The following is a 27,502-nucleotide window of genomic DNA, read 5'->3' on the forward strand; positions in this document are numbered from 1 at the left end:
ATAGCGCACCACGCAGGCAGTCAGGCTGTGGCTCTGCCTGGGCTCAGGCCTCCACCTCCTGCCTGGCCGCGGCTTCCCCCTCCCGCCCCAGTGCTCCGAGCCCCTCGGATGCCCACCCGCGCCGCCGGCTACACCCCCCGCAGCACCCCTGGGCAGCTGTGGAAAGGGCGCTGGCGGATCCACGCCCCCCGTGGGGCAATGGCTGCTGCGGGAAGAGGGCTTCTCATCAACCCTAGCCAAGCTCTGATGGCATTTTGATCAAGAACTGAAAGCGAGAGAGGACTGCTCGTGCTTTGTTCCCACGGCTTTTTCCGTCTCGGTGAGAGCAGCAGGCAAGACCCTGCAAAGAGCTTCATGGAATCACCCAGTGCTCTGTTTGCGACTTCGGAAACAGCGGGGCTGAGCTCAAGCTCTCTTCCGTGGGCAACGACGGCCTCTCCACCCCAGCCGCCACCCCCCTGGGAGCTGGCTGCCGAGGGACGTGGTGCTATCTCTTAACTCCGGGGAGCTCAGTACCTTTGCTATTGGTGGTCGAACCTTGGTGCCATCAGTGCCGTGAACCAAGCTGCACCTGACTTCCACACCGAAGCAGGAAAGCTGGTTTCGTTGTCCTTGCCTGTCCTCGCTCTAATCTCCCCCCAAAAGTGTCTTCAGCCCGAGCCTGCTCCTCCCCGGCACTCCTGGGTGCCTCTCCCGGGCCCTGCTTTCTCGGTCCAGACACCGAGAAGTCTCTGTCCACTTAGGTCAACGCGGGGAGCGAGCTGCTGTGCTCTTCTCCATCCCCCACCCCACCCCCAGTCCCCTGTCCCCACCCAGGCCCCTGTTCTCCTCAGAGAAGTCTGCCTGCCTGGGACCACCCTGCTCCTTCTCAGCCTTCTGCTGCCTGGCCCAGGTCCCCTGCTGCTCCCAGCACGCTCTGTCTGCAGGGAGTCTGGGGGTCTCTGACCGGCAACCAGCAACAGCTGTGCTTTGGGCTCCACTGCAACCATTCCTTCACTGATTTACTTACCCATGTTTGTAGGAGCAACGTCTATGCATTTTTTTAAAAGATTTTATTTATTATTTATGTGAGAGGTAGAGTTACAGGCAATGAGAGAAAAAGGTCTTCCATCCACTGGCTCACTCCCCAAATGGCCACAATGGCCGGAGCTGAGCTGATCCAGAGCCAGGAGCCAGGAGCTGGGACTCCCACACAGGTGCAGGGGCCCAAGCATTTCATCCATCTTCCACTGCATTCCCAGGCCATAGCAGAGAGCTGGGTCAGAAGAGGAGCAGCTGGGACTAGAACGTGCGGCCATACAGGATGACTGTGTGCAGTGGTTTAACCTACTGAGCCACAGGGCCAGCACCGACTTCTGCACATTTAAAGGGTCACCATCCAGAGCCGATTTGCTGCGAGGGAGTGGTTGGGCTGGACAGAGGGTTTGTGAATCTCTGAGATTTGGGTCCCCCGGGCATCACTGTTGGCACTTGGAGATCACAGGCCTCTTCCTTCCACTGGGGAGGGCCCTGCGGGCTTCTTCCTGCCGGCAGAGATGCCAGGTGGGGATGAGGGCATGGCAAACTCAGGGGGACATTCGGAGCTCTGATGCTGCCACCGCCCTTTCATTTCCCCCAGGGTCAGGGGTCACTTGTCCTGAGATCCCAGGCTCCACCCCAGTGTGTGCTCTTTCCTGGCCCTCTGTGAGCTCCGGAGGTCTCTCTGCACGGAGAAGTACAGCCCCGTGTCTGCTGCAAGCAGGAGTCCCATCACCAGGCAGAAGGCGATCTGGTGCCAGGGGAGAACGGAGGACGAGACGACTGGATTTGCTGGACCTGGTAGGAGGTGCAGAGATGAGAACAATGACAGTCGTTCAGGCAGACATGTGGAGTCATCAGGGAGGTCACCAGGGGCCATCATCCTTACACCTGCCAATAGACAGGCCCTAGGGAGTGGGGGGTCTTCCTTACACCTGCCAAGAGACAGGCTCTAGGGAGTGGGGGGATCTTCCTTACACCTGCCAATAGACAGGCTCTAGGGAGTGGGGGTCTTCCTTACACCTGCCAAGAGACAGGCTCTAGGGAGTGGGGGGGTCTTCCTCACACCTGCCAAGAGACAGGCTCTAGGGAGTGGGGGGGTCTTCCTCACACCTGCCAAGAGACAGGCCCTAGGGAGTGGGGGGATCTTCCTTACACCTGCCAATAGACAGGCTCTAGGGAGTGGGGGGTCTTCCTCACACCTGCCAAGAGACAGGCCCTAGGGAGTGGGGGGGGATGTCTGGGGAAGTCTGTGCTTCCTCCTACTGACTCCTGCTTAGTGCTCCCCGAGCGGGCACAGTCACCAAACCCTGGGCCACAGCTCTGCTTGCCAGGTGGGGAGGTGACAGGAGTGTTCAGCATGTCAGGCTGGAGCTGGCTTTTGTGTGACATTTGGGAAGTTGTCAAATAATTGTGTCATCTGTAAAATGGGATGTGTCTCCCGAGGGACTCTGTCGTAGGCTTCTGGAGCCTGTCCAATTCCTACATGTTTCCTGGTGGCTAAACACACAGGCACTGGAGCTCTTGGTATGGCCTTAGAGACACCTTTCTTTCTTTATTATTGGTTTATTGACTGCGTCTCTGTTGCATCCCTGTAAGTGGAGTCAGCATTAGCAACCCCACGACGTCGCACAGGCCTGCCATGCTGGTCACGAGGTGCAGCTGGCATCACTGTGCCGAGCGAAAGGTGCCCAGCGCAGGCCGACTTGCCCCGCTCCAGGAGAGGCCCAGGAGGCTCAGGCAGATGAGGGGGCCCACCCTCGGGCCCATGGTGAGTCAGGGGCAGGGTGGAGCCAGACTCTGTCTGCGAGGGGATGAGGGGCTCCTGCCAGGGTGCATCTTGGCTGGGCCTTGAGGAGGGCACGGAGGGATGGGCCAGCAGGATAGGGACCCAGCATGGCTTGTGGCAAGAACATGTGTGCTTATAGGGGAGGAGCTGTGGCTTCTGCTCCTCTGTCCCACTGCAGAGTCGATGACACGTCTAAGCGATGCGAGAGGAACAGGCTGACGCACAGTGGCCAAGCCTCCCCGCCCTCAGGCACTTCGGCCTCCCTGGCGGTCTCAGGGTCTCAGGAGGAACCCACACTGAGAAGTCTGCCTTCCCGGGGGTGGGGGAGGGCAGTGCCGGCTCCACACACGGGCCCGGCTCGCTAGGGCTGAGCGGTCCTCACCTTGAACAGTGATGGTCACAGTCTCCGAGGACACGTTGTGATGCCCGATGAGGCCCCTGCAGAAGTAGGAGCCACTGTGGTTGCGCGTGGCTTCTGGAATGTGGAGGTCGGAATTTTGATGGAAATACCTCAGGCCTCTGCCATTCTGGAGATAGGTGACCTTGTGCAGGTTTTTGTTCTTCCAGCTGTGGCACCTCAGCTGAATGGGCTCCCCTTCCTGGAACACCCACCGCGGGGCCTGGAGCACCAGCCAGTCTGAAACCACAGACACCCGCTTGCCTCAGCTCTCCACGGCGAGCTCCTGTGAAGGGGACACGGACCGCCGGACCCCAGGGCCACGCTCAGCTGGCTCCCTTTGGGGAAAAGCTGGCCGGGCCCCAGCGCGCACGTCCCACCAAGGCCTTCCATCTAACGGGGAAGAGGACACACAGCCACGTGGTCAGAATGTGAGGAGAGCGCAGAGGGCTGAGCGCTGAGGCGGCTGAGAAGCGAGGCCGGGGTCTCCCTCTGCAGGCTGCCTACGCGCTGGACCCGGACCCGCAATGGCAGGGACCGGGAACTACAGCAGGTCCTGGATCAGACAGTGAACGCTGCCCTTGCAAGTGCTGATTTGCCCCTTAGAGAAGAGGTGGGTTTTAGAAGGAAGAGGCAGTTGTAGAGCTATTGAAAGACTGCTGAGCAGGCAGGGGTAACGTGGCTGGGTGGCGGCTGCAGGACCCTGGAGGAGGTGCTGTATTACCATGGGGGGGCGGGGCTGGGGTGCCCGCGATAATCGCGGTGTCTGAAGCATCCAGGCCCCAGCGAGGGCCTCTTATCTCTGAGCACAGCCTTCAGAGGAGAGAATCCTTACGTCCCCAGGACAGCTGTTCCCCCACCGTCCAAGTAGTCGGACTCAGAACCTGAAGTCATGGTCAAGAGGGGCCCGGAAATGTAAGATGATGTGGCACCTGAACACAGTGACACGAGAACGCATTCCCGAGACAATGTTCAGTGAAAATGGTAGAATATAAAGAATATTCATAAAGGAGGCCAGCACTGTGGCCTAACAGATTAGGTCACCACCTGTACAGTCTCTCATATGGGTGCCAGTTCAAGTCCCAGCTGCTCCACCTCCAATCCTGCTCCCTGCTCATGCACCCGGGAAAGCAGCGGAAGTCCTTGGGCCCCTGCACTCACTTGGGAGACTGGAAGAAGATCCTGACTGCTGGTTTCACCTGTTGAGGCCATTTGAGGGGCGAACTGGTAGATGGGAGAGCTCCCTCTTTGTACCTCTGCCTTTCAAATAGATATTTTTAATCACTCCCCAAAAGAAAAACCGATACAGCGCCCATATAGGATGGTGGAGTCACAAGCAGAGATTTAACCTATGCCACAATGTGGGCCCCAAGATAATCTTTTAAAAAACAAAACCAAAAAGGAAAGTTTTGCATTTATATATCATCTTAGGGAATGGGAGCAAATGCATTTTCATATATATATACACACACATATATATGTAATAAAGATTTATATGATATAAAGATTTGTTTATATATATAATAAAGTTTACTTTTTTGAAAGGCAGAGTTACATAGAGACAGAGAGCAACAGAGAGAGAAATCTGCATCCTGTTTGTTCACTCCCCAAGTGACCACTACAGTCAGGGCTGGGTCAGGTGGAAGCCAGGAGCCTGGAACTCTATCCAGGCCTCCCCTGTGGGTGGCAGGGCCTCAAGTAGTTGGACCGTACTCTGCTGCTTTCTCAGGCACATTAGCAGAGCTGGGTTGGAAGCTGAGCAGCTGGGACTTGAACCAGCACCAATATGGGATGCTGCCACTGCAGGCCCCTATTTTCATATATATTTTTATGTTGAACCCAAATGACTTTTATAATAAGGAAGGACAAACTAAAATTTACTATAATTTAGAAAGCCTTCTGCCTCACGCTAAACCAAACTGGTAGAAATGTTTTGATGAAGACTCTCTAGCAGGAAGATTTACTAAACAGAAGGTAATCTGTATTACTTACTAAATACAGCATTTTTTGCAGGTATTGTGGCATAATGGGCTAAGCTGCCATTTGGGACACGTGCAGCCTGTATCAGAGGGCCTAGAATCAACTCCTGATTCTACTGCAGATGCAGTTCCTGCTCATGCCTGCCCTGGGAGGCAGAAGATGATGGCCCAAACAGGTGGGAGGCCCATCTCTGGATCCTTGCTTGCGTCAGGCCTAGCCCAAGTTGCTGCAGGCATTTGGGGAATGAACCAACGGGTCTAACTCTCTATGTCTCTCTCTATGCCTGCATCTGTCTTTGTCTGTCTCTCTCTGTCACTCTTCCTTTCAAATAAATATTTTATTTAAAAAGATACAGCATTACCAAGAAAGGCCACGGCTGTATATATCTCTGACATTTCCAGAGGAGAGAGGCTAGGCTATGGCTGAAGGGTAGTCTGGTGGTCTTTGGGGGCCACACCTGTTCCGGTCAGTCTGATCATGGACTCAGTGAATGTCCACGCGTACACTTGGCCAGCGACTTTCTATTGAGCACTCACAACGTGCAGGCAGTGTGCACACTGGGTGGCCCACATGACTGAGACACGTGGTCCCCACCCTCACGGAATCCACAGTCTTGCAGAGAAACTCACTTCTCAGAAGTCATCAGAGTGCACTGTGGTAAGTGACAGCAGGCCGAGGACAGCGGCTGCAGCCCCGCAAGAGTGCAACAAAGCCACTGCATCTGAGCCAGCGCAGAAAGCTTCTCAGAGGGAGACACCAAGAACTGAGTCCTCCGGGGTGACCAGGAGGTCGCCTGGTGACCGTCATGCTCACGGCCAAGGCTACTGCAGCCTGTGGGCTGACGTCTATAGCCAGGATCTAGAGCGAGTTCAAGGCCAAGGAATCCTAGGCTTGATTTCTCCATTGCTGCCTCTTGACAATTTCCCATTTTATTTGGACTTAGGTGGCCACTGACTTCCTTCCTGGAGCTCTGGGGAGTGAGGGCTGTGTCTGCTGGGCAGTCAGAGACAAAGGAGCCACACACCCCAGCTGCATGGGCCCAGTTCACGGAACCTCGGCTACAGATCCGCCTCTGTCTACTGCACCTGCCTTCCCTCTGGGCTTGCTCCACTCACACACGTTGCACAAATGAGGCAGCCATGGAAGGGGAGCCAGGCTTGCAAGCTGACACCAGGGAAGACCCTGCCTCCAAATATTTCCCCTCCACGCACCTGATGCCTGGATGCTGCTAGGAGCACACAGACTCCCACTCCATGCTTAACGGTAGCCGTGCACTGAGAGCGGGGAGAATGGCCAGCTTTATCTGCAGGGCACGTCTGAGTGTGGCATGACGGGCAGGGAGAGGCGAGACGTCACCAGAGGATTCGGGGTGGTTTGGGAGATGGCTTAGGGATCTGTGTGTCAGAGCCGGCATCAGTGCCGTGCCCTGACTTCTGGTGGCACCTTGCCCTGTATGCACGCTGTGTGGGCGGGACTCCTGCAGGGGCAAAGGCCCCAGACCTGTCTGTGGACATCTGCGAAGGCCTGTGGACGGCTAGAATGGCTGCTCTGTCTGCAATGCCCTCGTCTTGCTCTGGTTCCATCAGCTCCTGACTCCCCTGCGTTTCAGGGCTGCTCGCCTCCCCTGTCAGCAGTGCAGTCCCTCTTCCCTGCGCAGACTCACCGAGATGGACACGCAGCTGCACCGGGTCGCTGAGCGAGGACAGGCCCGTCTGGCACCTGTACTCGCCCCCATCTTCAGCCCTGGCAGCTGTGATGGTGTAGGCGGGGGCCTGGCTGGAGAGGAGGCTCCCGTTGTGCAGCCACTGTGTGGTGTTGTCCCCAGCAGGGTGGAGCCCCTGGCACTTGAGAGTCACATGGTCATCCTTGAGCACGCTGGCCCACGGAGGGTCCAGGAGCACCAGCGCCTTGGGGACATCTGCTGCAGAGGCGGGAGAACACAGGGTGAGGGCGCGGGGCTGGCGGGGCCCGGCTGGCCCTGCCCCGGGGGGAAGCCCAAGGAGCCTGTTGCACAACCACCGTGGGCAGCTCAGCCAGAGCCACTGACTCAGCCTGTGAGCATCTTGGCCTGGAGCCCCACTTTGGGGCTGTCCTGTCTCTTGAGGAAAACTGGCCAGACGAGCCTGGGGACGAGGCCCACCGTGTTGGGGGAACTGTCCCCGCCAGCCCCACCTCAGCCATTGCCCATGCGATGGTCATTTGCCAACAACCTGTGGCCACCAGCTCTCACGTGCCTCCCTTGATCAATCCCAGACATGAAGCAAACTCACCAGCCCGCGAGGAAGCTGAGACTGCAAGAGAGAAGAGCGCATGAGACCCTGAGCAGCGGCGGCCATCGGGGGCGGCGGGTGGGGACTGAACTGGGACCCCCGCTCACGCCTGCCCTGGGCGCCCAGAGAGCGTTCATGGACACTTGTGCTGCTGCCTGCCCCTGGGCACCGACCTGCACCAGGACCCTCACGCCCTGCCTACTCCTCGCTCCCTGAGCAAACTCCCAGATTCAGGACACAGATGGATCCCTGATCAATCACAGACACAACCTCAACCCCAGCCCCTGGGAAGGCTGGAAACGAAAACTCACGGAGGGGCCCCGGAAGGCCAGCCCTCAGCCCCCCTTGGCCACACTCTTCAGTGCCCGCAGGGGAAACTGAGGCCTGAGGGAGGTGAGTGGCCTCACACTCACCCTGCACCCCCTGATTATGCCCCAGTCAGAACCGGCTGCCTCCTCCTCTCTTGTCCCCCAGGGGTCAGGTTCATCCTGGAAGCTAAATGTGGTGGTAGACACGGTACAGGTCCCATCCCTGGCTGGCGGTCCCACCTCGGTATGGAAAGGAGTCCATGCTGAACCCAGGACAGCTGGAGCTTCTCCCTCAGTTGGGGCAACCAAGACTTACCTAGAAGCAGCAGAGCCACTGGGGGCAGCGGCTGCCCCATGCTGATGCACTGTAGTGAGCCAGTCACACAGACAGCAGGGACTCACGGACCAGAAAAGAGGAAGGAAACAGCCCCTCCCCTCCCGCCAGTCCGCCACTCACCACGTTCCTTTTCCAGGAAGCCCATCTGATTCTGGACTCCAGATTCTGAGGAGCGAGCCTCTCTCAGGGCAGGAACAGGAAGAAAGAGCCCGGGGGAACAGCCGGGGTGGATGCACCCCCTTGCTGCCCTGGGTATCCAGCTGACCGTCTGGAACTCGGCACCTGGCAGAGCAGGTGCAATCAGGATGCTTGTGTCCCTCTGCTGGGTTTGGGGCACCCAGTGCCAAGAAGTGGGCAGCAAGAGCCTGGAGCTGAGATGCAGGCTGGGGCCCAGTGGGCCTTTCTCAGAATTTCTCACCCTCCTGCCTGGCCCAGAACCACCTCCACCCCAGCCAGGGCCGGCCTGCAGGCAGGAAGGAGGTGTTTAAATCTTCAGCCCACTGGCTGTGTCTCTTGCAAAAGATTCCTTTCCCAGGGTCTGTAATCCACAGGGGATTCCACCTGCTCTGTGTGACACTGAAGAAAGCTGGGCCTTGATAGAGAGAGAGAGAGCGAGAGAGAGCGAGCGCTGGACCAAAGGGGGCAAAGCCACTGGTGCCAGGCTGAAAGGGGCACAGACAGGTGGGGCAGGGTGGGGAGGCGAGGGCAGCAGCTCCTCACCTTTGCCTCGGTGGCCCCAGGGCTGTGCTGTGCACCAGCGACTCAGGTTAGCTCAGACCCCTCAGGGGCCCATGGGCCTCAACTGGTCTTTGGGCCTGGTGGCCAAGGGCTCCAGGGCTGCCAACCAGCAACGGTGCAGGAAGTGGGAAGCTTGTTGACTTCTCTCATCCCCTGATGCACCCACCCTCCCCCACCCTCCCCAGTCCAGGCCCCAGACCCCAATCCAGTGATTGTGCTTGGTGGAGCTACTCTCCCAGGAATTCCTGAGAGTCTGGGCAGGTGTCATTGTCTTGGAAAAGTCTAGGAGGAGAGGAGCAGATAGGTGTGGCCCTGATGCTTGGGCGTGGAGTGGAGGCAGGGACTGGCACAGGTGCAGCTGCCCGCTGCTTCCAACTCATGCCCTTCCCACCCGGAATCACAGAAGCTCTGCTTCTCGGGGTTGGTTGGTCCTGTTTCGTGCTTGCGTGGAGTTAATGCTCCTTCCCATCGCCATCCATCCATGCCACCCACCTGTTCTTGCAGCGACCCCTCCCCCACTGGGCCTTGGACAGTGGCCACCCTACTGCTTCTCAAGTGGTTCCTTTACATCTTGCAAAATCCAGGCCAGGGCCAGTATGTGGAAACTTTAAAAACGAGCTCTGACCAGTTTTAAAAGAAAGCGCACGGCGTACTTCTCAGGTGCGTTCAGTTGGGCTTCTAAGGGTGGGAGAATCCCTGGGCCAGTGACAGCCAGGTGAACCCCGCAGCACCTCCCCCATCACAGGGACGGCCGCTGCAGCGCTCACACCCATTTGGGCCCGCCCGGCGTGGTGCGGTTCCGGTTCCCGGGGGCGGTGGTGGCGAGGATGCCCGGCTTCGCTCTCCCTCCGGTGAGGATCTTCAGAGTCGGCGTAGCCCCAGCACGTGATCTCCCCTTTCCACATCATGCCGAGCCCGGAGCTGATCAACGCCGGGGACGTGTTCGCCTTCTTTGTGGCCACCATCTTCCTGCCTTAGATGCGGGACGGCCCCCCGCCGAGAGCAGCCGCAAACATGGCCAGGAGCGAGCAAGGCCAGAGCAGTAATGCAAGCCTCAGGCTCCTTGCTCAAGTGCCTCAGCTGCTTCCTGGGGAAACTGCAACAGCAGAGGCCCCTCCGGGGCTGCGGGCGATCGCTGAGCCGGGCGGGGGCGTCCCTCAGCTCTCTCAGTTCTTCCCAGTTCCGCAAGTGGTTTCAGCCCCGTGACGCGGGGTGCGAGGCGGCCGTCCCCTTTCGTTTTCCTTCTCCGAGGCTTCATTTCCTGCTCGGACTCAGCTTCTGTCTGTGGCCCCAGATGCAGTGCCGGGGATGCATCAGATTGGAAGGGGAAGTGACCCAGGCGGGGAGAGAGAGAAACAGCAGACAGCCTCTGAGTCACCCTCCGCCCCTCTGCTCACCGGGGTAGGGGAGGAGGTAATGACCTCAGCCTTGGGCGCGGTTGAGTTCGGTTGGTCGTGGAGACCTCAGGGGAAGGTGCCAAGCAGGCGTCCAGACACGTGGCCTGGGAACTCAGAAGACAGGGCGGCGGGACTGAAGACACAGTGTAGGGGACCCCAACGTGGCAAATGCTTGGAACTCTGAAGGGGCCCGGCACTGGTTAAGCTGCCACTTCCCATAGTGCAGGTCTGAGTCCTAGCTCCGCCCTTCTGAACCAGCTCTCCTGCAAATGAGTCTGAGGGAGGCCGAGGACAATGGCCCAGGTACTACGGTCCCTGCCACCCATGTGGGAGACCCAGATGGAGCTCCTGGTTCCTGGCCTTGGCCTGGGCCAGACCTCACTGTTGTGGCCATTTCAAGGGGTGCGTCCGTGGATTGGGCTCTCCCTCTGTTGCTCTGCCTTTCAGATAACTGAAAATAAATGATTCTTAAAAACAACACTTGTGGGCCGGCACTGTGGCGTAGTGGGTAAAGCTGCAGCCTGCAGTGCCGGGAAGAAGACACAAAACGGGAGAAGCTGGATGCCTGCCAGGGAGAGAGCCCTGGCGAAGTAAGTGTGACTCCTGGAGAGACTGGAACAGAACAGGGTGGAGAGCTGCTTCTGAACCAGTTACCTCTCCCTCGGAGCTGATGGCATGGGGGACAGGGTGAGATGCACACCCGAGTCCATTCTGAGATACTGAGTAAGTAGAGCAGTTTATATCTGACAGCCCTGATCTCCCTGACTGGGGTTGGGGGTGGGGGGTCTGCACTGCTGGAGAAAGAATGGGTGAAGGATGTGGTCAGGAAGGACCTGGGCCCTAGAGAAGATGCAGGGCAGTCGTTATGGTGAATGGGAAAGGGGCGACTGCTCCTATGTGAAGGGGTCACCGAGGTTCCCAACCACGGGAAAAGGCTTGTCAAGCAACGCCAGGGGCCCCGCTGAGCTCGGAGGTTCTGGATTCGTGGCTGGGCGAATCCTCAGCACTGGCAGTGTTTGTCCACGAGGACTCAGCACCAGCTGTGCTCTGAGCGGCCTCCCAAAACAGCCCTGAGCAGGAACGGGGGTGCACCCACACCCCGCAGCGCCTCCAGAGCAGCTCACCTGGATCCAGGAAACACCCGGAGGAAGGCCCATGGTGTCTGGTGTCGCTGGCTCAGAAGAAGGCCTGAGGTGGCCCTGGCTCATGCTGTTAGGTAGGAAGTCAGCTATGAGCCTATGTGTGAGTGACAAAGGCCTACAGAGATGTCTATGTCCAGCATATGCATCTCAAAGTCATCCCAATAATGTTTCAGGGGCAGCCCAGTGTTCGCATCCTGTCCCGCCCCCTCCTACCCGATAACCTGCTAGGTGGGGGTCCCTGCCCCTTCTGCCTGATAACCCTCCAGGTGCAGCCCAGTATCTGCAATTCAAACTCCCTCCCTGCCCTTCCTGTGACAGGGTTGGTGCCAGCCAATCTTCCTCCTGTCTGATAACTTCAGGGGGAAAACTCAGTTAGGCATTTTTCTATTTACATCCAAAAAGTCCTTTGTTCTAAGAGGAGCAGAGGTGGAAGACAAAGCCCATCTCCTTAAACCACCCCCCTCACCGGCCTCTACTGGACTGTGTGCTCAGCCCTCTGCCTCTCTGCTGAGCTGCCCGCCGGGCCTGGTTAGGTGTACTCTCTGCACTCAAACATGTAACCTCGCTCCTCCCCAGTCCAAGTGACTGGGCCCTCTCTCTCGGTCCCTTCTTGACGCCCTGTCCCCAGTAAAGCCTTATCACTCCGCTCTCTCATGCCTGAATTCTTTCTTGCATGAGGACAAGAACCCCATGGCTTCCCTCTGGTAACAGATCGAGCCTTATTGCCACACATGCCATCTGTGCGCCTGCGTGAACTTGCCCACCCTGCATGTAAGGACCGGAGCTGCCCCTCTCGCACATGTGTTTCCCCCTAAATACACTCATTTCCTCTACTCAGGCAGTCAGGGCTTTGGAAATGATTCCTCACGGTCTCCTTATTCACTGCAAGGAATTTACTTTGTGTGACAAATCCTTGTGGTGCATTTCTTGAGTGACCTCACCAAGAAAGGGGCCCACAGCCTTGGAGGGTGGCTGTGGCACTTTCATGGGATCATCTAAGACAGGGAGCGAAGAGAGGCTCTGTGAGAAAGGCAGACCAGCCTGATTGTCCTTGCTATAGTCCAGGACCAGGATTCCAGTTATCTATTGCCGCATAACAAAGCAACCGAAAGCTAGCGACATAAAACAACAACCCTTTGCTTGTGTAGTTTTGGTTTCTGTGGATTAGCAATTCAGATCGAGCATAGTACGGGTGGCCTCTCACTGACCCACAATGTCTGAGGCCTTCCCTAGGGAGATTCACACAGGTGGGGCTGGAGTCCTTTTGAAGACTCTTCATAACATGTCTGGTTTCTGGACCAGGACGGTTCAAAGGCTGGCTCACTGGGAAGCCTACGTGTAGCATCTCCATGGGGCACCTGGACCTCTTACCTGGGAACTCAGGGTTCCAAGAGCAAACTTCCAACAGAGCAAATGGAAGCTGCCTGGCCTTGAATGAGGAAGGGAGGACCCGTCCTCCATGGGTCTGAGCAGGTAGAAGGGAAGCCCTGTTTGGGAGACAGGGCTCAAACCCTTGCGACAGGGACAAGGGCCGCTCTCTCAGATCTTGTTAAGGGCCACACCGAGGCCTGAGCCACAGCACCTCGGAGGGCAGAATGGAGAGCGGGTGCCTGCATCTGGGGCTCACGCCTTAGCTCCCAGAGCCGAGAGAGGAGACACAGCTGCTGTTAAGGCCATCGTTCTGTGCGCTGGTGGCGGCAGCCCCAGCAGACAGCCAGGCAGCTGGGGTGGGGGACAGGCGGGCGACCCAGGCTTGGCCCATTAGTGTCTCTCCTGGGAGGCTGAATCCTGAAGAGGAGGCGCTTGCTCACGTCCAAGGGCGACCCCAGTGGGGTCAGTCACATCACCAGGCCTCCGAAGCAACCGGTCCAGGTATCTCATGATGGGAAGTAGGTTTCCTCACCGTTTAAGGCAGTGCAAGTCACGGCTGTGACCCTCAGTCGCAGCCATCCCTCTGAGTACACGGGCGTCTTCCGAGCGGCTGCTGCACTGGTCAGAAGCTCCCTCCCCAGAGGAGCTAATGGCGCAGAGGAGAGGAAGAGGCTCTCTTAGTGGAGAAGAGGGAGACAGACCCGGAGGTCGGGAGCTCCAGGCGCGGCCACTTGACTCGGGGTCAGCTATGGAAGCTGACCGGAGCTCAGCCCCTCCGTCTCCGCATTGAGAAAGTGGACAGGATGTTTGCCAAGATCCCCTGTGGCCAAACGCACACGTCTTCGTGAGCGTCACACGGAAGGAAGAGGGCTCCCCAACCTTGCTGCTGGCGGCACCACTGCTCCACCAAGGGAACACTGAGAGGCACAGAGACATTTCGTTGCCTCTCAGCACTTGCTTGTTTCGCATCCATCAGGAGACGTAGTAGGCTCTGAGCTACAAATGCAACAGGCAGCAAATCACTTACTAGAGAGCAGTCACTGTTCCACGTCTTCTACAGCGAGGGAAAGAATAGGAGAGGAAAGCCGTGGTGCCGGAGGAAAAGAGACGAAGACTTTACATGGGGGTGGGAGGCCGAGGGGAACCAATGGGGAAACTGAGGCAGATGAAACACCAGAACAAGAAAGGAAGTTGGAAGGAAGGAGCTCAGGTTCACAAACACTGGGTCCTAGCAACAGCTGGAACACGCCCCAGCACAAGGCGCACAGAGAGGTGCGGAAGCAGACGTCCCAGAGGCGCATCCCCCGCAGCCCTGAGCCCATGGAGAGATCATCTCCAGACACGGGCAGGGGCAGACGCAAAGGAGCAGAACTGCAGGGAATCAAACCGCCCTGGCGGTGCAGCTTAACCCACAGCCTGCTTATGCTGGCTTTGGTTACTAAACTAGTGCCTGACACGAAGAAGTTTCCAGAAATTTGATGTTTTCCGGGAGAGTGGCTTATAAACCCTATCTTGTGTGTCACCGCACCTCAGAACATCTTAGACTGCCCCAAACCGCACAGTTTAGTTTCAGAAGAGGAGTGCGGGTGGCGTGCTACAGGAAGGAAGCCCGGGTCTCGGTTTCAGTCTGACGGGGCTGAGACCTCAAGGCCCTTCCTTCCCAAGGACCGCTGCCTCTCTGCAAGTGGACACACTCAAGCTGGGCTGTGTCTGCTCCATCTCAAAGATTCTCTGATCCCAAAGCTGGTTCCAGCGCTAGGGTCCAGACACTGCGGAAGTAGCCTTTGTCTTCTCAAAATCCCGGGGAAAGCCAATCGGCAGCTTTGGGAAGCAATGGGATTTTCTAGCAGAGCTGGCCAATTTACCTCTAAGGGTTAAGCATTAGTTACAGAAAGTAAATTCATACTTTCACTTAGAAAATATTCAGAACTTATTTTTCTGACTCACACAAATTACACATATTTATGGGATGCCACGTGATGTTTCAATAGCCATATACATTATATAATGTTCAGATCACGGTAAATCTGTCTTGGCAAACGCTTATCATTTCTTTGATTAAAACATTCAAAATCTTTTCTCCCAGCTCTTTTTAAAGAACAGTGCGTTATTGCTATCTATTGTCATCCTATTATGCAATAGGACACCAGAACTTCTAAAAAATTATATTTTTCAAAAAGATATGAAACCATTGTGGTGTATTGTGTTGGGTTTACCAGTGCCTTCCCCCTGGACAAGATGGACAGGTGGGAAATACCAGTGACAGTGTGAACAAGCTCAGAGCTATCCCAAGAGATTCAGTCCCTGTTCCTCTCACCAGGATTTTGCTGTTGCTATTGTTGCTTTAAACACATTCTATCCAAAAATACATATATGATTTATAATATATTCTTGCTGTCAGTAAATGAAACAACTCAGATGTATAAAGTAAAAGTGAAAGCAAGAGGCCTGCATGGTGGTACAGCATGATACACCACGGCCTGTGACACCAGTATCCCATTTGTCCCTGATGTACCACTTCCAATCCCTGCTCATGGGCCCGAGAAAGCAGTGGAAGATGGCCGGAGTGCTCAGGCCCGTGCCCCTATGTGGGAGATCTAAAAGGAGTTCCAGGCTCTTGGTTTCTCTTTGGGGAAGGGCTGCTCTATCAGAGAGCATGGAGTGGCATCCTTGGCCTCTACTCCAAGATGCCAGGAGCAGCCCTCTCCAGTTAACAACCCAAACCGCTGCACACACTGGCCAACACCCCCAAGGGCAGAGCCCTCTCTGGTTGACAGCCCTGCTGTGGAAGCCACAGGTGTGCACAAAATAGTTTCAAAGCAGTGAGAAAAGTACAGCGTCATGTTTCTCAACTCTTCTGCATCTTTTTTTTTTTTAATACCAACTTTTCATCTTTCTTTATCTTGTATTTCACAAGTGGTTTGTCAAGTTCGCATGTATAAAGCTGTACTATAGGGACAGGTATCTGGTGTACTGGCAAAGTTGCTCTTTGGAACATCCGCATTCCATATCAGAACACCTGGGTTCGGTCCCAGATCTGCGTCCTATCCCTGGGAGGCAGCAGGTGACAACTGAAGTGCTTGGTTGAGTCCCTGCCACTCGCATAGACAATCTGGATTGAGTTCTGGGCTCCTGGGTTTGGCTTGGCCCTCCCCTGGCTGTTTTAGGCATTTGAGCAGTGGTTCAAGGGATGAGAGATTTCTCGGTCTTTCTGTCTCTCTCCCTCTCTCTGTCTCTCTAATAAATATTTTTGTGATTCTTTTCTTTAAAAAATTTATAATGCTGAACAGACTTCCAAGCTACCCCTTTCCCTCTCCTGCCCCGTCCTGGGCTGCTACACCCTCTGGGGGAGTCTCCCCATTTAGAACATCACCATAGGAGCGCGTGGAGGACAGGCAGCAGAGCAAAGACTCCGTGTAAGGGGTGGTGGGAGAGCCAGGCGTGCGCAGAGAGAGTAAGAGGAGCTGGAGAGGGGCAGCAGGAGGGCCGTCTGGCTGAGTCGTGCAGAGACAGAGGTGGGTGGCGCCAGGGTGCTCCGCCCTGCAAGCGGCAAGGAGGCGTCGGACCACCCTTACCACCGCAGGTGTTGATGAGCGCCTGCTGAGAAGTCAGAGGACTCTGGGCTCCCTCCCTGGGCATGGAGCACAAGGTCATGCTCTGTGACAGGACCCAGTGCAGCACGGAGGCCGGCTCGGAGGAGGAAGCTTTGAGGTCCAGAAAGAAAAGTGACTTCCTCTTTCCAGGAAGAGGCTGCAGGGGGGAGGGGACCTGAAGTTTGGTCTTGAAGGGAAGACTGGAAACCAGGTCTGGTTCGCAGCTCTCCTGGGAGCAGAGCGCTGTCGGGAGGCCGCTGCTCCATGCTCTGCCTTTGCTCATCTCCATTTGCTACAAGAGTTGGTTCCTAAGTCTCCCAGCCAATTGAGTTGGCCAAGAGGAAGATTTGGATATGTTGACATTTCTTCCAGTAAATATCAGCTCTGCTTATGACCTTGGAGATTTCGCTAGAGTTGGTGACACATCCTAGCTCTCTAAGGTTTTTGACATGAAGGTCTGTTGGTATTTTAATGCTTGTTCTCTTTGTCTTCCATTGCAGCAGTTTGAACACGACACATTGAGGCAGCGTCTGTGTGTGTGTTTAGTCTCTGTGTGTACCTCTGAATTTCTTGTATGTGTTGTCTGATAAGTTCCATTATTTTTGGGAAACATCTCTTCAGATGTTTTCCTGTCCCATTCTTTCTCTCTTTGGGATGTCAGTAACACATACATGGGGCTAGCATTGTGCCTGGGGAAGCAGCGGAAGATGGCCCAAGTCCTTGGGCCTCTGCACCCACATGGGAGACCCAAATGTGGTTCCAAGCTCCTGGCTTTGGCCTGGCCCAGTAGGGGAATGAGCCAGTAGGTTCAAGATTTCTCTCTCTCTCTCTCTCTCTCTCTCTCTCTCTCTCTCTCCCTCTCTATCACTCTGCCTTTCAAATAAAGAAAATAAATATTTAAAGAAAAACCACATATGATCATCACCAGGATGGCAGGGCCCAAGGAGTTCAGGCACAGGAATTAGGTGAAGGTATCGTTTCTCACGTGACCTGACCTTCTAAAGTGGAAGGGTTTTTTTTTTTTTTTTTAATATTTTATTTATTTATTTTGAGAGGTAGCGTTACAGAGAGAGAGGTCTTCCATCTGCTGGTTCACTCCCCAAATGGCTGCAATGGCTGGAGGTGGGCTGATCCAAAGCCAGGAGGAAGCAGCTTCTTCCAGGTTTCCCACAGGGGTGCAGGGACCAAAGCACTTGGGCCATCTTCTATAGCAGAGAGCTGGATCAGAAGTGGAGCAGCCGGGACTTGAACTGGTGCCCATATGGGATGCCGGCACTGCAGGCGGCAGCCTCACCCACTAGGCCAGAGTGCCATCCCCCTTCCTCTTTTTTCCAGTGTAGACACAACACTGGGTTAGAGCTGTGGGTGCTGACTGACTCAGTTACTAGTGGACTCCTGTGAGCTCTTTCTCCCTCACTCAGATTTTGGTGCGATTGCCGCCCTCAGTTTCATTTCCCTGCAGTGATTCTAGAAGCATCGGTGATTTTAGCTTGACTTCTGCATTTCTGCTGGGCACAAGGTCACTCCGGCCCACCCTCCTGCCTCCACCATCCCAGGGCTGCTTCTGCCAACACTGGGGGCCACAGGGAAAGTCAGATGCTGAGCAGGGAGGGACACCAGTGATTTTTCTCACTGGAGACATCTACACAAGGCTACTCAGCCAGCAGCCACACCACTTTCATATCTGTGCTGAACAACTCAAACTCAGAAACCAAGAAAGCAAAAGAACTTTCTTTGCCTAGCCCTTGGCTTGTCATTTGATTAAAGGTTGAAAGGACATTCTCCTCTTGGAAAAATTGAAATCTCTGGGGTTGAAATTGTCCCAGGCATTGGGGAAACGAGGTCACCCTGGCTGATCTAGCTGGCAACCTGCTAACAGATTTGGCTTTTTATCTGGGGCTGACTCCAAAGCCCAAAATCTTCATCATGGATTTTTCATCACTTTTGAATTATTCATACTTTATCTATTGAGAGAAATGTACATCTTCTGTCAATATGCTCCTTTCAAAGAATTCTCCTTTCTGATTGTGAGTTTTTAATAGCATGCCCTATGTTTGCAACCATTTTCTTTTAGAAACATCTCACGTAGGCCGGTGTTGTGGCACAGCAGGTTAAGCCGCCACTTGTGATGTTGGGATTCCATATGGGCATTTATTCAAGTCCCACTTGCTCCACATCCGATCCAGTGCCCTGCTAATGCACCAGGGCAAGCAACAGAACATGGCCCAAGTGCTTGGGCCCCTGCACCCACGAAGGAGAAGTGGATGAAGCTCCCGATTCCTGGCTTTGGCCTGGCCCAGCCCTGGCCACTGCAGACATCTGTGGATTGAACGAGCAGATGAACGATCTCTCTCTCTCTCTCTTCTTCTCTTTCTCTATCTCTGACTTTCAAATAAATCTTCCAAAAAAAAAAAAAAAGTCTCCTATTTTGTGCTTCCCCAGCTGTGATTAGAGAGTCTCCTAGCTCTGGTTTGCTGTAGTGTCCCTGGAAATGCCCTACCTGCCTCTGTGTCTCTCCTTTCGTATGCTTGTACCCGGCTTCCAAATGCCTCCATTTGTAGGGGTGGCACCTGAGCCCCCAAAAGTATATAGATGTAGGGTGTGGAGTGTGTGTGTGTGTGTGTGTGTGTGTAAGATATATATAGAGAGAGAACCGGCCAGGACATCTCAGGGTGAGGCCCATGTATTTCTGGAAGCTCCTCTCGTCCCCTCCCCACCCCTCCCTCTTCCTTCCCCTCCCGAGGATCCGCCGAGCTCCCTGGGGCCCTTGCCCTGGACGTGTGGGCAGAGAAGCGGCCTTCAGCTGAGCAGCCTTCCGTCCTGGGCCTGGCTCCACCCTTGATGTCCCCCAGAGCCCCAGGTGCCTCCAGGTCTGATGCGGGGCCTCTCAGGCTCCTGGAGTGCACTTTCCTCATGCGGCCTGCTCCCCCAGCCCCTCAGCTGATGTCCCCAGATGGCCTCAATGGCCAGAGCTGCACTGACTCGAAGCCAGGAGCCAGGAGCTTCTTCTGGGTCTCCCATGCGGGTGCAGGGGCCCAAGGACTTGGGCCATCTTCTACTGCTTTCCTAGGCCATAGCAGAGAGCTGGATCAGAAGTGGAGCAGCTGGGACTAGAACCGGCGCCCATATGGGATGTTGTCCCCGATGCTACCTTTCTGATGTCGGATCTATACCCCTAACTGCATGCTGAGCTTGTGTCACACACACAACTGAGGGGGCCTCCCTAAAATATGCAGAACTCTTCCTAGAACTCCCCGGATGCTTAATAAGTATGTATAACTGCTCTGAAAGCAAGCATTATAAAACCTGGCACTCCCGGATGTTTAGGGAGCCTGGGAAAATATCTGAATAAAAAATATATAATTTACACAAGAGAAAGCAGGAAAGTAGTAATGTAGAAACAAAGAACATATGGAGACAGGCACCTGGTGAAGCCGTTAAGATACTGCCTGGGGCACCCACATCCCATCAGAGTGCCTGGGTTCAACTCCTAGCTCTGCCTTCCTCATTTCAGTTTCCTGCCAACCTGCCCTGGGAGGCAACAGATAATAGCTCCAGTACTTGGACCACTGCCACTCACCTGGGAGACCTGAGAGAGGTCCAGGCTCCTGGTTTCGGCCTGGTCTCATTCCCGCTTCAAGTGCATTTGGGGAGTGAACCAGCAGATGGATGATCTCTTTCTGTCTGTCTTCATCTGTGTCTCTCTTTCTTCTTTTCAAAAAAAATTTTTTTTAATTTAAAAATATATGGAGCATGGGCCTGACGCTGTAGTGTAGCAGGTAAAGCCACCGCCTGCAATGCTAACATCCCATATGGGTGCCTATTTGAATCTTGACTGCTCTACTTCTGATCCAGCTCCCTGCTAATGCACCTGGGAAAGCAGCAGCAGATGTCCTAAGTGCTTGGGCCCCTGCACTCACATGGGAGATCCAAAAGAAGATCCTGGCTCCTGGCTTTGGCCTGGTTCAACCCTGGCTGTTGCGGCCATTTGTGGAGTGAACCAGCAGATGGAAGACTTCTCTGTCTCTGCCTTTTGCTCTCCTTCTCTCTAACTCTGCCTTTCAAATAAATAAATCTTTAAAAAAATAAATGGAGCAAATAGAAAACAAATAGCCATATATGCCTTATATGATTTAAAACTAATAGTATGGCTACTCATAGTAATTATAAATAGACAGTGCACTGCAGGAGACAGAGACCAGAACTCAAACTGTGTCTCCCACATGAGTAGTAGGGGCCCATGTGCTTAACCATCAAGTACTTGGCTGGTAATGGAGGAGCTAGAACTCAAAACTAGGTAATCCAATATAGGATGGGGTCATCCTAATTATAGCACCAAACACGTACTCCATAAACTTTTCTTTTAACTATTTTTATACAATCTCTTTCAAGTTCCCTCATATACCTAAGAAAAATGGGTGTACACGCCCACCCAAAGAGCATATAACCATATTGTTTTAGCAGTCTTATTTATAATAACTACAAATCGAGGGAATTATCCAAATGTTCCTTTTTAAGAGAATGAATAACCAAACACTGATATATTTATGTAATGGGATTTTCATTGCAATAAAAATATCAGTTGATATCTGCAAATATATGGAGGTGCTTAACCAACATTATGTTGGGCAAAAGAGCTGGACATAGAGAGAAACATGGTATGCTTTCATTTGTATGAAGATCCAAGAACTGACTGATTGTTATTGATATCAGAAAAGTGGCTACTTCTGGAGGGGCTACAATTGGAAAGAAGCAGCAGAGAGCCATCTAGGATGCTGGAAATGTTGTGTCTTCACTTGAGTGGTGATTGTGCAGGTGTACACAGACACACAAATTCACCAAGCTTGAGGTTAGTATTAGTAGACTTAAAATCTCAAGTGAAAGAAAAACTAAACAAAGTACAAAAAAATCCTTAATAATTAGAAATAGACATATCTTTTCACTCATCAATCCCCCCTCTATGATTTGATTCTCCAGCACATTTTATTCTTCTTTTTTTTTAATTTTAAATATTTTAAAGACAGAGTTACAGAGAAAGGTAGAGACAGAGAGAAAGGTCTTCCATCTGCTGGTTCACTCCCCAGATGGCCACAATGGCCAGAGCTGCGCTGATCCAAAGCCAGGAGCCAGGAGCTTCTTCTGGGTCTCCCACATGGGTGCAGGGGCCCAAGGACTTGGGCCATCTTCTACTGCTTTCCCAGGCCACAGCAGAGAGCTTGATCAGAAGTGGGACTCGAACCAGTGTCCAAATGGGATGCCAGCACTGCAGGTAGCAATGGCTTTACCTGCTACGTCACAGCTCTGGCTCCCCAGTCACTTCTTCCAGGATAAAAAATGAGTTTGTTGTGAATCCTTCCAGGCCGCTCTCCATATAATCAGATTCACATGCACCTACACATCTTTACATTCTCTTTATTTGTGTGCTATTGTTTATGTACCACATGACACATACTATTCTGTAGCAATGACTGAACAGCCCTTGTCTCAACTGTTGAGTAGCAGTTTTCTTTTTTTGTGCAAATTGTCAAACTCTTTACTTAGTATAGAGTTGTTCTGTGTATAAAGGAAATTGAAAATGGATCTTAGTGGAGAACGGGACTGGGAATGTGAATGGGAGAGGGAGGAGGAAGAGGGGTGAGAGTGTGGGTGTGAGGGTGTGTATGGTGGGAAGAATCACTATATTCCTAAAGTTGTATTTATGAAAAGCATGAACTTTGTATTCCTTAAATAAAAGGTTTCTTTAGAGGGAAATGTAGCTATTAGGGGTATGTAATATTTCTGGAAGGGTGGACAAGAAGCAGAGACGGATACGACTATGCAGCAGAGAACAGAAATGTTAAGAATTTTCACCCAACGTTTTGATGTGACTTAGAAATACACAAAGTTTTTGCTCATTGTTTTAAAACGTTAAAAATAAACACCAGGGAAAGAATTAAAAGAGTCCAGCTTGTCAGATGGGGAAAAAGAGACCAGGGCTCATAAGGAAAAGGACAGTCAAATGGGAGAAATAACAACTCAAGAAATAACAACTCCAAAAGAAATAACCCAAGACAGTTTTGCTTTACTCTAGAGGAGTATTTCAGGGTGGGAGCACTCATCGGGCACTAGCAGAACAATGAGGGTGGTAAGGAAACAAGAGGATGGGGAAATAATCATTGTAACTTAACACAGAACCAGTTAGTGCCTTGCGACTCCGGAAGTTAAAAAGACTTCTTCTACCTCCCCGTCAGGGAACCGAACTCCAGTCTCCCACGTGACAGCCGGGAATACTCACCACTATACTAACAAAGATGACAAAACGAAGGCTTTGCACTTAAGTACCTGTCTGAGCCCGACGGCCTGGCCCTACGCTCCACCACTATCGATTGTCCCAACACCGACGCTCCGGCACAGCTTCCTCTGCGCTGTCGCACGCCACGCAGCCGCTGCACCCAACAGAACATCCTCGCACTCCGCGCAGACCCCGACCCGACCACGCACCCGAACGCTGCCCGAGGGCGTGGCCCAATCACCCCCAGCGCCCTGCCTGATGCATCCCACGTGGGGATCTCACCGATTAAAGGCAGCGCAGGCAGGCAAGCAAGCGAGGCTGCGAGGAGGACCACGAGGCGGCAGGGGCGCGCCCAAGACAGCCCAGGGGCCGCCTCCCGCCCGCCGGGGTACCAGCCGACCAAAGAACACAGGCTATGGCGTGCAGTTCAAGGAAGTGAATGAGAACCTTTAAAGGTCTGTTGTCAGGATGGCCGAGCGGTCTAAGGCGCTGCGTTCAGGTCGCAGTCTCCCCTGGAGGCGTGGGTTCGAATCCCACTCCTGACAAGGCCATCTTTTGGCACGCCCAGCCTTGAAGCCGGCCTGGACCACGCCTGTGGCCCCGCTCCACGCCGGCTCACTCAGCAACACGTATACGCTCTAACGCACCGACTCCTCCTGCAACCCATCTCTGCAGCCCACCTTTTGGCTTCACCCCATATCCCACTACCACGCTCCAGCACCGCCTCCCCCACCCGCACACGCACTCCTACCCACCGCCACGTCCCGCCCACTTCTCCCCACGACACTTCTCGGGACTTGGGTCTGTATCTTGCTGGCTCCTTGCCTCCTGGCCTCCTCTCACCACCCTCTCCCCCTGCGTTGGACACCGCCACGACTCTCCGCCTCCCAGCCCCCAGAGCTCCCCGACCCTACCCCGCCAAAGCGCCAGCCCCAGAGCGCTGACCCGACGTGCGGCCTGCCCAGAGCCCTCCCAAGCATCACCCACCGGCTCCCGCCCCCCGGCTCGCGGCCAGGCCATAGAGAGCAGCGCACTTCTGCAGCGCCCCACTTCCCAGCCCTCTCGGCGAACCCCTCGCACCCCACCCGTGCGCTCGGAAGGTGGCGGTGCCCGGCCTGCTACACCGCGGTGCCCGGGCTTCTTCCCCCCGGAGCCCTTCGCTGACCTCAAGTTCCCGCCTCGCCGCGGCAGCACAGACGCTGCAGGCGGTGCAGACACCCACAGAGGGCCGGCCGGGTTCTAGGTGTCCGGAATCCGTTGGCGAATGTTTTGTCTCCGCGAGGACCACGTGGGCTTCACATAGCAGCCCCACGCACGAGGGAGCATTGCAGCGCGACCGGAGACGCAGCCGCCACTCTGCCCCAGTGCTCTTCCAACCATGCCGGAGCTCCAGCCTCCCTGGCACAGGGCAGGCAGCAAGACCCCTAGTGCCAGCTGTCGATCAGAGCTCAGAAGCGAGAGCCGCCACAGCTGCGCTCTTCAACATACACACGCAGGAGACCAATTCAGCCACCTGGAAGGACACCCTGGGTAGGGGACGGGGTCCTTAATCGGAACAGTCAAGCCCACTCCGAGTCACCTGCTCCTATCGCCATCGCAGATGGGGGCGCACTCCTAGCCCTGGGCGGCTGGCGAGACGCTGCGTGTACTGAGTCTGTCTCTGTCTCTCTCTCACGTCTTTGCTGCATCCCAGAGTAAATCGAGGCTATCCTGTTTGCACCATCGAGAGGCAGTGTACGCTCAACTGGAAGTGCTTAAGGTAGATTTGGTCAGGGACCAGCGGAGGGTGACCAGCTGTGGCGGCGTTTGTCCAATACTGCCACTAGAGCATGGGTGGTTCAGTGGTAGAATTCTCGCCTGCCACGCGGGAGGCCCGGGTTCGGTTCCCGGCCCATGCAGCTGGGTACTAGTTTTGGGGCCAGAGCCAGGGAATGAGACCAGCATCCTCATCCTTTGCTTTTTAGCTTAGAATCCGAACTGCCGTCGCAAGCCTTGCACACTGCCAGAACATCACTTGGCCATTCACATTTCCTTGCTACTTCGCCACCCCACACTCTGTACCCAAGAAATCCAGAACATGTAAGGTCCCTGATTCTCGCAAAATCTGCACAATCACTGCCCAACCTGCCATTCACACCATGCCTTGCAGCAAACCGGCTCTCACCACCAGCGCCTTGAACAACTCCTCCCACCTAATAGCAGGCAAACTGCCACCCACCCTTTTGGGACTCACCCCCTGGGCCCTAGGCTGCTCAGAATGCCATTCGACAAAAGGGACACCTTCCTCCGTCTCTGGCTCCCGAACACTGCACACATAAGCTGTGCACCGGAGTCCGGCCCCTTAGAGTTGCGCCCTAAGCAGATCATCAGCTTTGCCCGGGAAGGACATTTGTGTGCACAAGGAGACTGAGCTCTGCACTTCACTTTGGCCGAGCAGTTAATAAAATAGAACTGAATGGATCCAGGGACCAGCAGCATAGCAGAGACAGGAAAGAGAAAATGCTACCAATGCCATCATAAATGAGGGCTCGAACAGGGACCTGCTTCCTTCCCCTTTGCAGAGGGCCCATAGTGAAATGCCAGTGTGTACTGCTCCATCTCCTGGTGTACTGCTCCATCTCCTGGGACCTGTCCTCATCTCCGATGTTGGGTCGTTTGCAAAGGAAGAAAACTTTCTTCCCTGACCGGGAATCGAACCCGGGCCGCGGCGGTGAAAGCGCCGAATCCTAGCCACTAGACCACCAGGGAGATGCTGCTAGGTGCCTTGTTATATGCCTCCTGCAGCCAGCATGTGTGGTACCACGTGCTGGGCAGACTCATAAGAAAACGGAAAGGTCTGGTCCTGCCATCCAAAACAACCGAACTGGCTGCGTTGGCCGGGAATCGAACCCGGGTCAACTGCTTGGAAGGCAGCTATGCTCACCACTATACCACCAACGCCCCGCAGGCGCCATCTTGTCACACTGAAGGTATTTTGGAGTTTCCAGAGGTGTTCAGCCACCCGAAGCCTTGTGTCACCGACCCGGGGAGACACTGAAGACCTTCTTTGCGCTGCATTCACCACCTCCAGCAGGGGGCCAGGGCCCCCAGGGCTCTCCGTCCACCCTCGCGCCCGCCTCTGGAGACCCTCTCACTGTCTTGCTGCTCCTGGGCTTTACGCTTCCGACACAGCGCGCCCCCTAGGCATGCATCCTCACTCACTTGCCCAGCGAGGTGACAGCCGGCACCCACAGGGTCCTTCACTCACCCGCCTCCCACCGGTCCCGGGCCCTGGCGGTCGCACGGAGGCCATACCCACACCCACATGGGGACGCGGCCAATCAGGCACCGTGGGGGCGACAAAGCCCCCAGAGACAAAGAGGACTGGTGGCATCCCGGCAGGCCCGGCGGTCCCTGGTCGTTTGTGTCTGGGTCCAAGATTCTGAGGCAGTGCGGCGGGCAGCCAAAATGTACCTCTGCCTCCGCACGCCCCCGTCGAACCCTCATGACAGGAGGAGCTATCACAGTACTATCCAGGACGGTGGCGGCCAGCCTTGGAACGCCTGGACCCCTCTGCGCCTGCTGCTGCCCGGCCCTGCCTTCTACCGATACCTGCCGGCCGGTGTCAGTTGCTTCTGTCGCTGCCCGCGACCCCCAACAGAGCACCCTCCCACCTTACCTGGACCCCATCCCGGGCCGGTACCGCGCTCCGACAGCCTCCCGGTGGAGTGGAAGCAACCACTCCAAACTCCCGGCCTGGTTCCTCCCAAGCAGGAATCGCAAGCCATCGAGGAGGCTGCGTTGGCTACGCTCTGAAGAGGCGCAAGGGGAACCAGCTACAACTGCCAGGCGCCCACCGGCTGAATCCAGGCCGGGGACATGGGCACGCTGCAGGACATGGCTTCAGCACGGAATCCCAGTTAGACGAACGACAACACTTTCAGGCCTGTTGTCAGGATGGCCGAGCGGTCTAAGGCGCTGCGTTCAGGTCGCAGTCTCCCCTGGAGGCGTGGGTTCGAATCCCACTCCTGACAAGATCCTTTTTTGACACAAGATACCCCAGGCGCACACACGCACCTCCGACCTCACCCCAAACAGCTGTGAGAAGCAATTGTACTTAAAACCCCAGTGCCACAGGGTCCTTTGAGTTTTTTCCTCTCTTAGAAGCCCTCTGGCTGGAGCATGGGCCCCTCTGGCTGGTGGTCTTTGACTCTAATATATCTTGCTTTTTAAATCTCTGCTCATCCGCTTGGAAATTCTTCCATGTCAAAGAACCGAGGTAATAATAATTTCTCCACCACCGTTTCCCCGTAACACTGCCACTTTTCAGGACTTCGCTCTGCATCTTCCTCCTAGGCTCATTTTCTCCTCCTCATTCACAAGGCAGTGGGACCCTCCGCCCCCATGCTCCCATCCACATCTCTCCCCCACCCCTAAAGCTGTATCCTAACAGCCTTGACTGTTAGGTATAAAATCAGACATTGGCTTATGTATGTGAAAGGGACAAATGCCAAAAAAAAAAAATTAAAAACAAAAGGAACTTGGTGCGCTTGGATGAGGGAAGAAGCAGCTGGAGGCGTGTCTGGGAGGCGGCTGCACATCAAAAGCCCAAGTCCAATAAACAACCTTGTTAGGTGGGTCCCAGCTTTGGGGATGTGGGCAACTTCCGGGACTCTTTCCCTGCCCTTCACCGCTGTTAGGAGCAGAAACACTGTGCTGATACAGCCCGGGGAGGAATTCCATGCCCGCTCAACAATAGCCTAGAAGAGGGAGCCAGGAGGAGAAACGGTGGACTCATCGCTATAAAAACTCTCGTGTAAATCAGACTCGGCTCTCGTTTCTGCACTGAGATGCCGCGCTGGCCCGTCAGCTGTATTCTCTTCATTGACTTTCGACGCCATGCTTACTGCTAC

At 54.8% G+C, this 27,502-nt stretch overlaps 1 protein-coding gene and 3 non-coding genes across 6 annotated transcripts; 2 read left to right on the forward strand and 2 right to left on the reverse strand.

Moving 5' to 3' along the window:
• Positions 1 to 1,037: 1,037 nt before the first annotated feature.
• On the reverse strand, positions 1,038 to 8,183 carry LOC100338913 (low affinity immunoglobulin gamma Fc region receptor III-B-like). Of its 3 annotated transcripts, none has more exons than XM_002715249.5 (5): positions 8,078 to 8,183; positions 7,454 to 7,474; positions 6,847 to 7,104; positions 3,189 to 3,443; positions 1,038 to 1,815 (listed from the first exon to the last, which is right to left on the reverse strand). In XM_002715249.5, exons 1-5 carry the CDS (start codon positions 8,115 to 8,117, stop codon positions 1,628 to 1,630), a joined length of 762 nt encoding a protein of 253 aa, XP_002715295.2. In that variant the 5' UTR covers positions 8,118 to 8,183; the 3' UTR covers positions 1,038 to 1,627. The 3 variants fall into 3 exon arrangements, with proteins under 3 accessions (XP_002715295.2, XP_008262404.2, XP_008262405.2); XM_008264182.4 differs by having other exon boundaries at positions 6,847 to 7,101; positions 8,078 to 8,182; XM_008264183.4 differs by lacking the exon at positions 7,454 to 7,474 and having other exon boundaries at positions 8,078 to 8,170.
• A 14,889-nt stretch (positions 8,184 to 23,072) lies between these two features.
• Positions 23,073 to 23,155, forward strand: TRNAL-CAG (transfer RNA leucine (anticodon CAG)). Its single transcript has one exon. It is a non-coding gene; the product is annotated as a tRNA-Leu (tRNA).
• A 2,131-nt stretch (positions 23,156 to 25,286) lies between these two features.
• TRNAE-UUC (transfer RNA glutamic acid (anticodon UUC)) lies at positions 25,287 to 25,358 on the reverse strand. Its single transcript has one exon. It is a non-coding gene; the product is annotated as a tRNA-Glu (tRNA).
• A 1,182-nt stretch (positions 25,359 to 26,540) lies between these two features.
• Positions 26,541 to 26,623, forward strand: TRNAL-CAG (transfer RNA leucine (anticodon CAG)). Its single transcript has one exon. It is a non-coding gene; the product is annotated as a tRNA-Leu (tRNA).
• The last annotated feature ends 879 nt before the right edge of the window (positions 26,624 to 27,502 follow it).

This window comes from Oryctolagus cuniculus, chromosome 7, assembly GCF_964237555.1.
Source record: "Oryctolagus cuniculus chromosome 7, mOryCun1.1, whole genome shotgun sequence".
Classification (NCBI taxonomy): Eukaryota; Metazoa; Chordata; class Mammalia; order Lagomorpha; family Leporidae; genus Oryctolagus; species Oryctolagus cuniculus.

Excerpts from the sequence above, each read along its gene's own strand:
- LOC100338913 (XM_002715249.5), bottom strand. The coding sequence starts at position 8,117 with ATGGGGCAGCCGCTGCCCCCAGTGGCTCTGCTGCTTCTAG. Across the intron at positions 7,105-7,453 it reads CTCAGCTTCCTCGCGGGCTG|CAGATGTCCCCAAGGCGCTG; the intron begins GTGAGTTTGCTT and ends CCGCCTCTGCAG. Across the intron at positions 3,444-6,846 it reads GCAGCTGCGTGTCCATCTCG|ACTGGCTGGTGCTCCAGGCC; the intron begins GTGAGTCTGCGC and ends CTGTGGTTTCAG.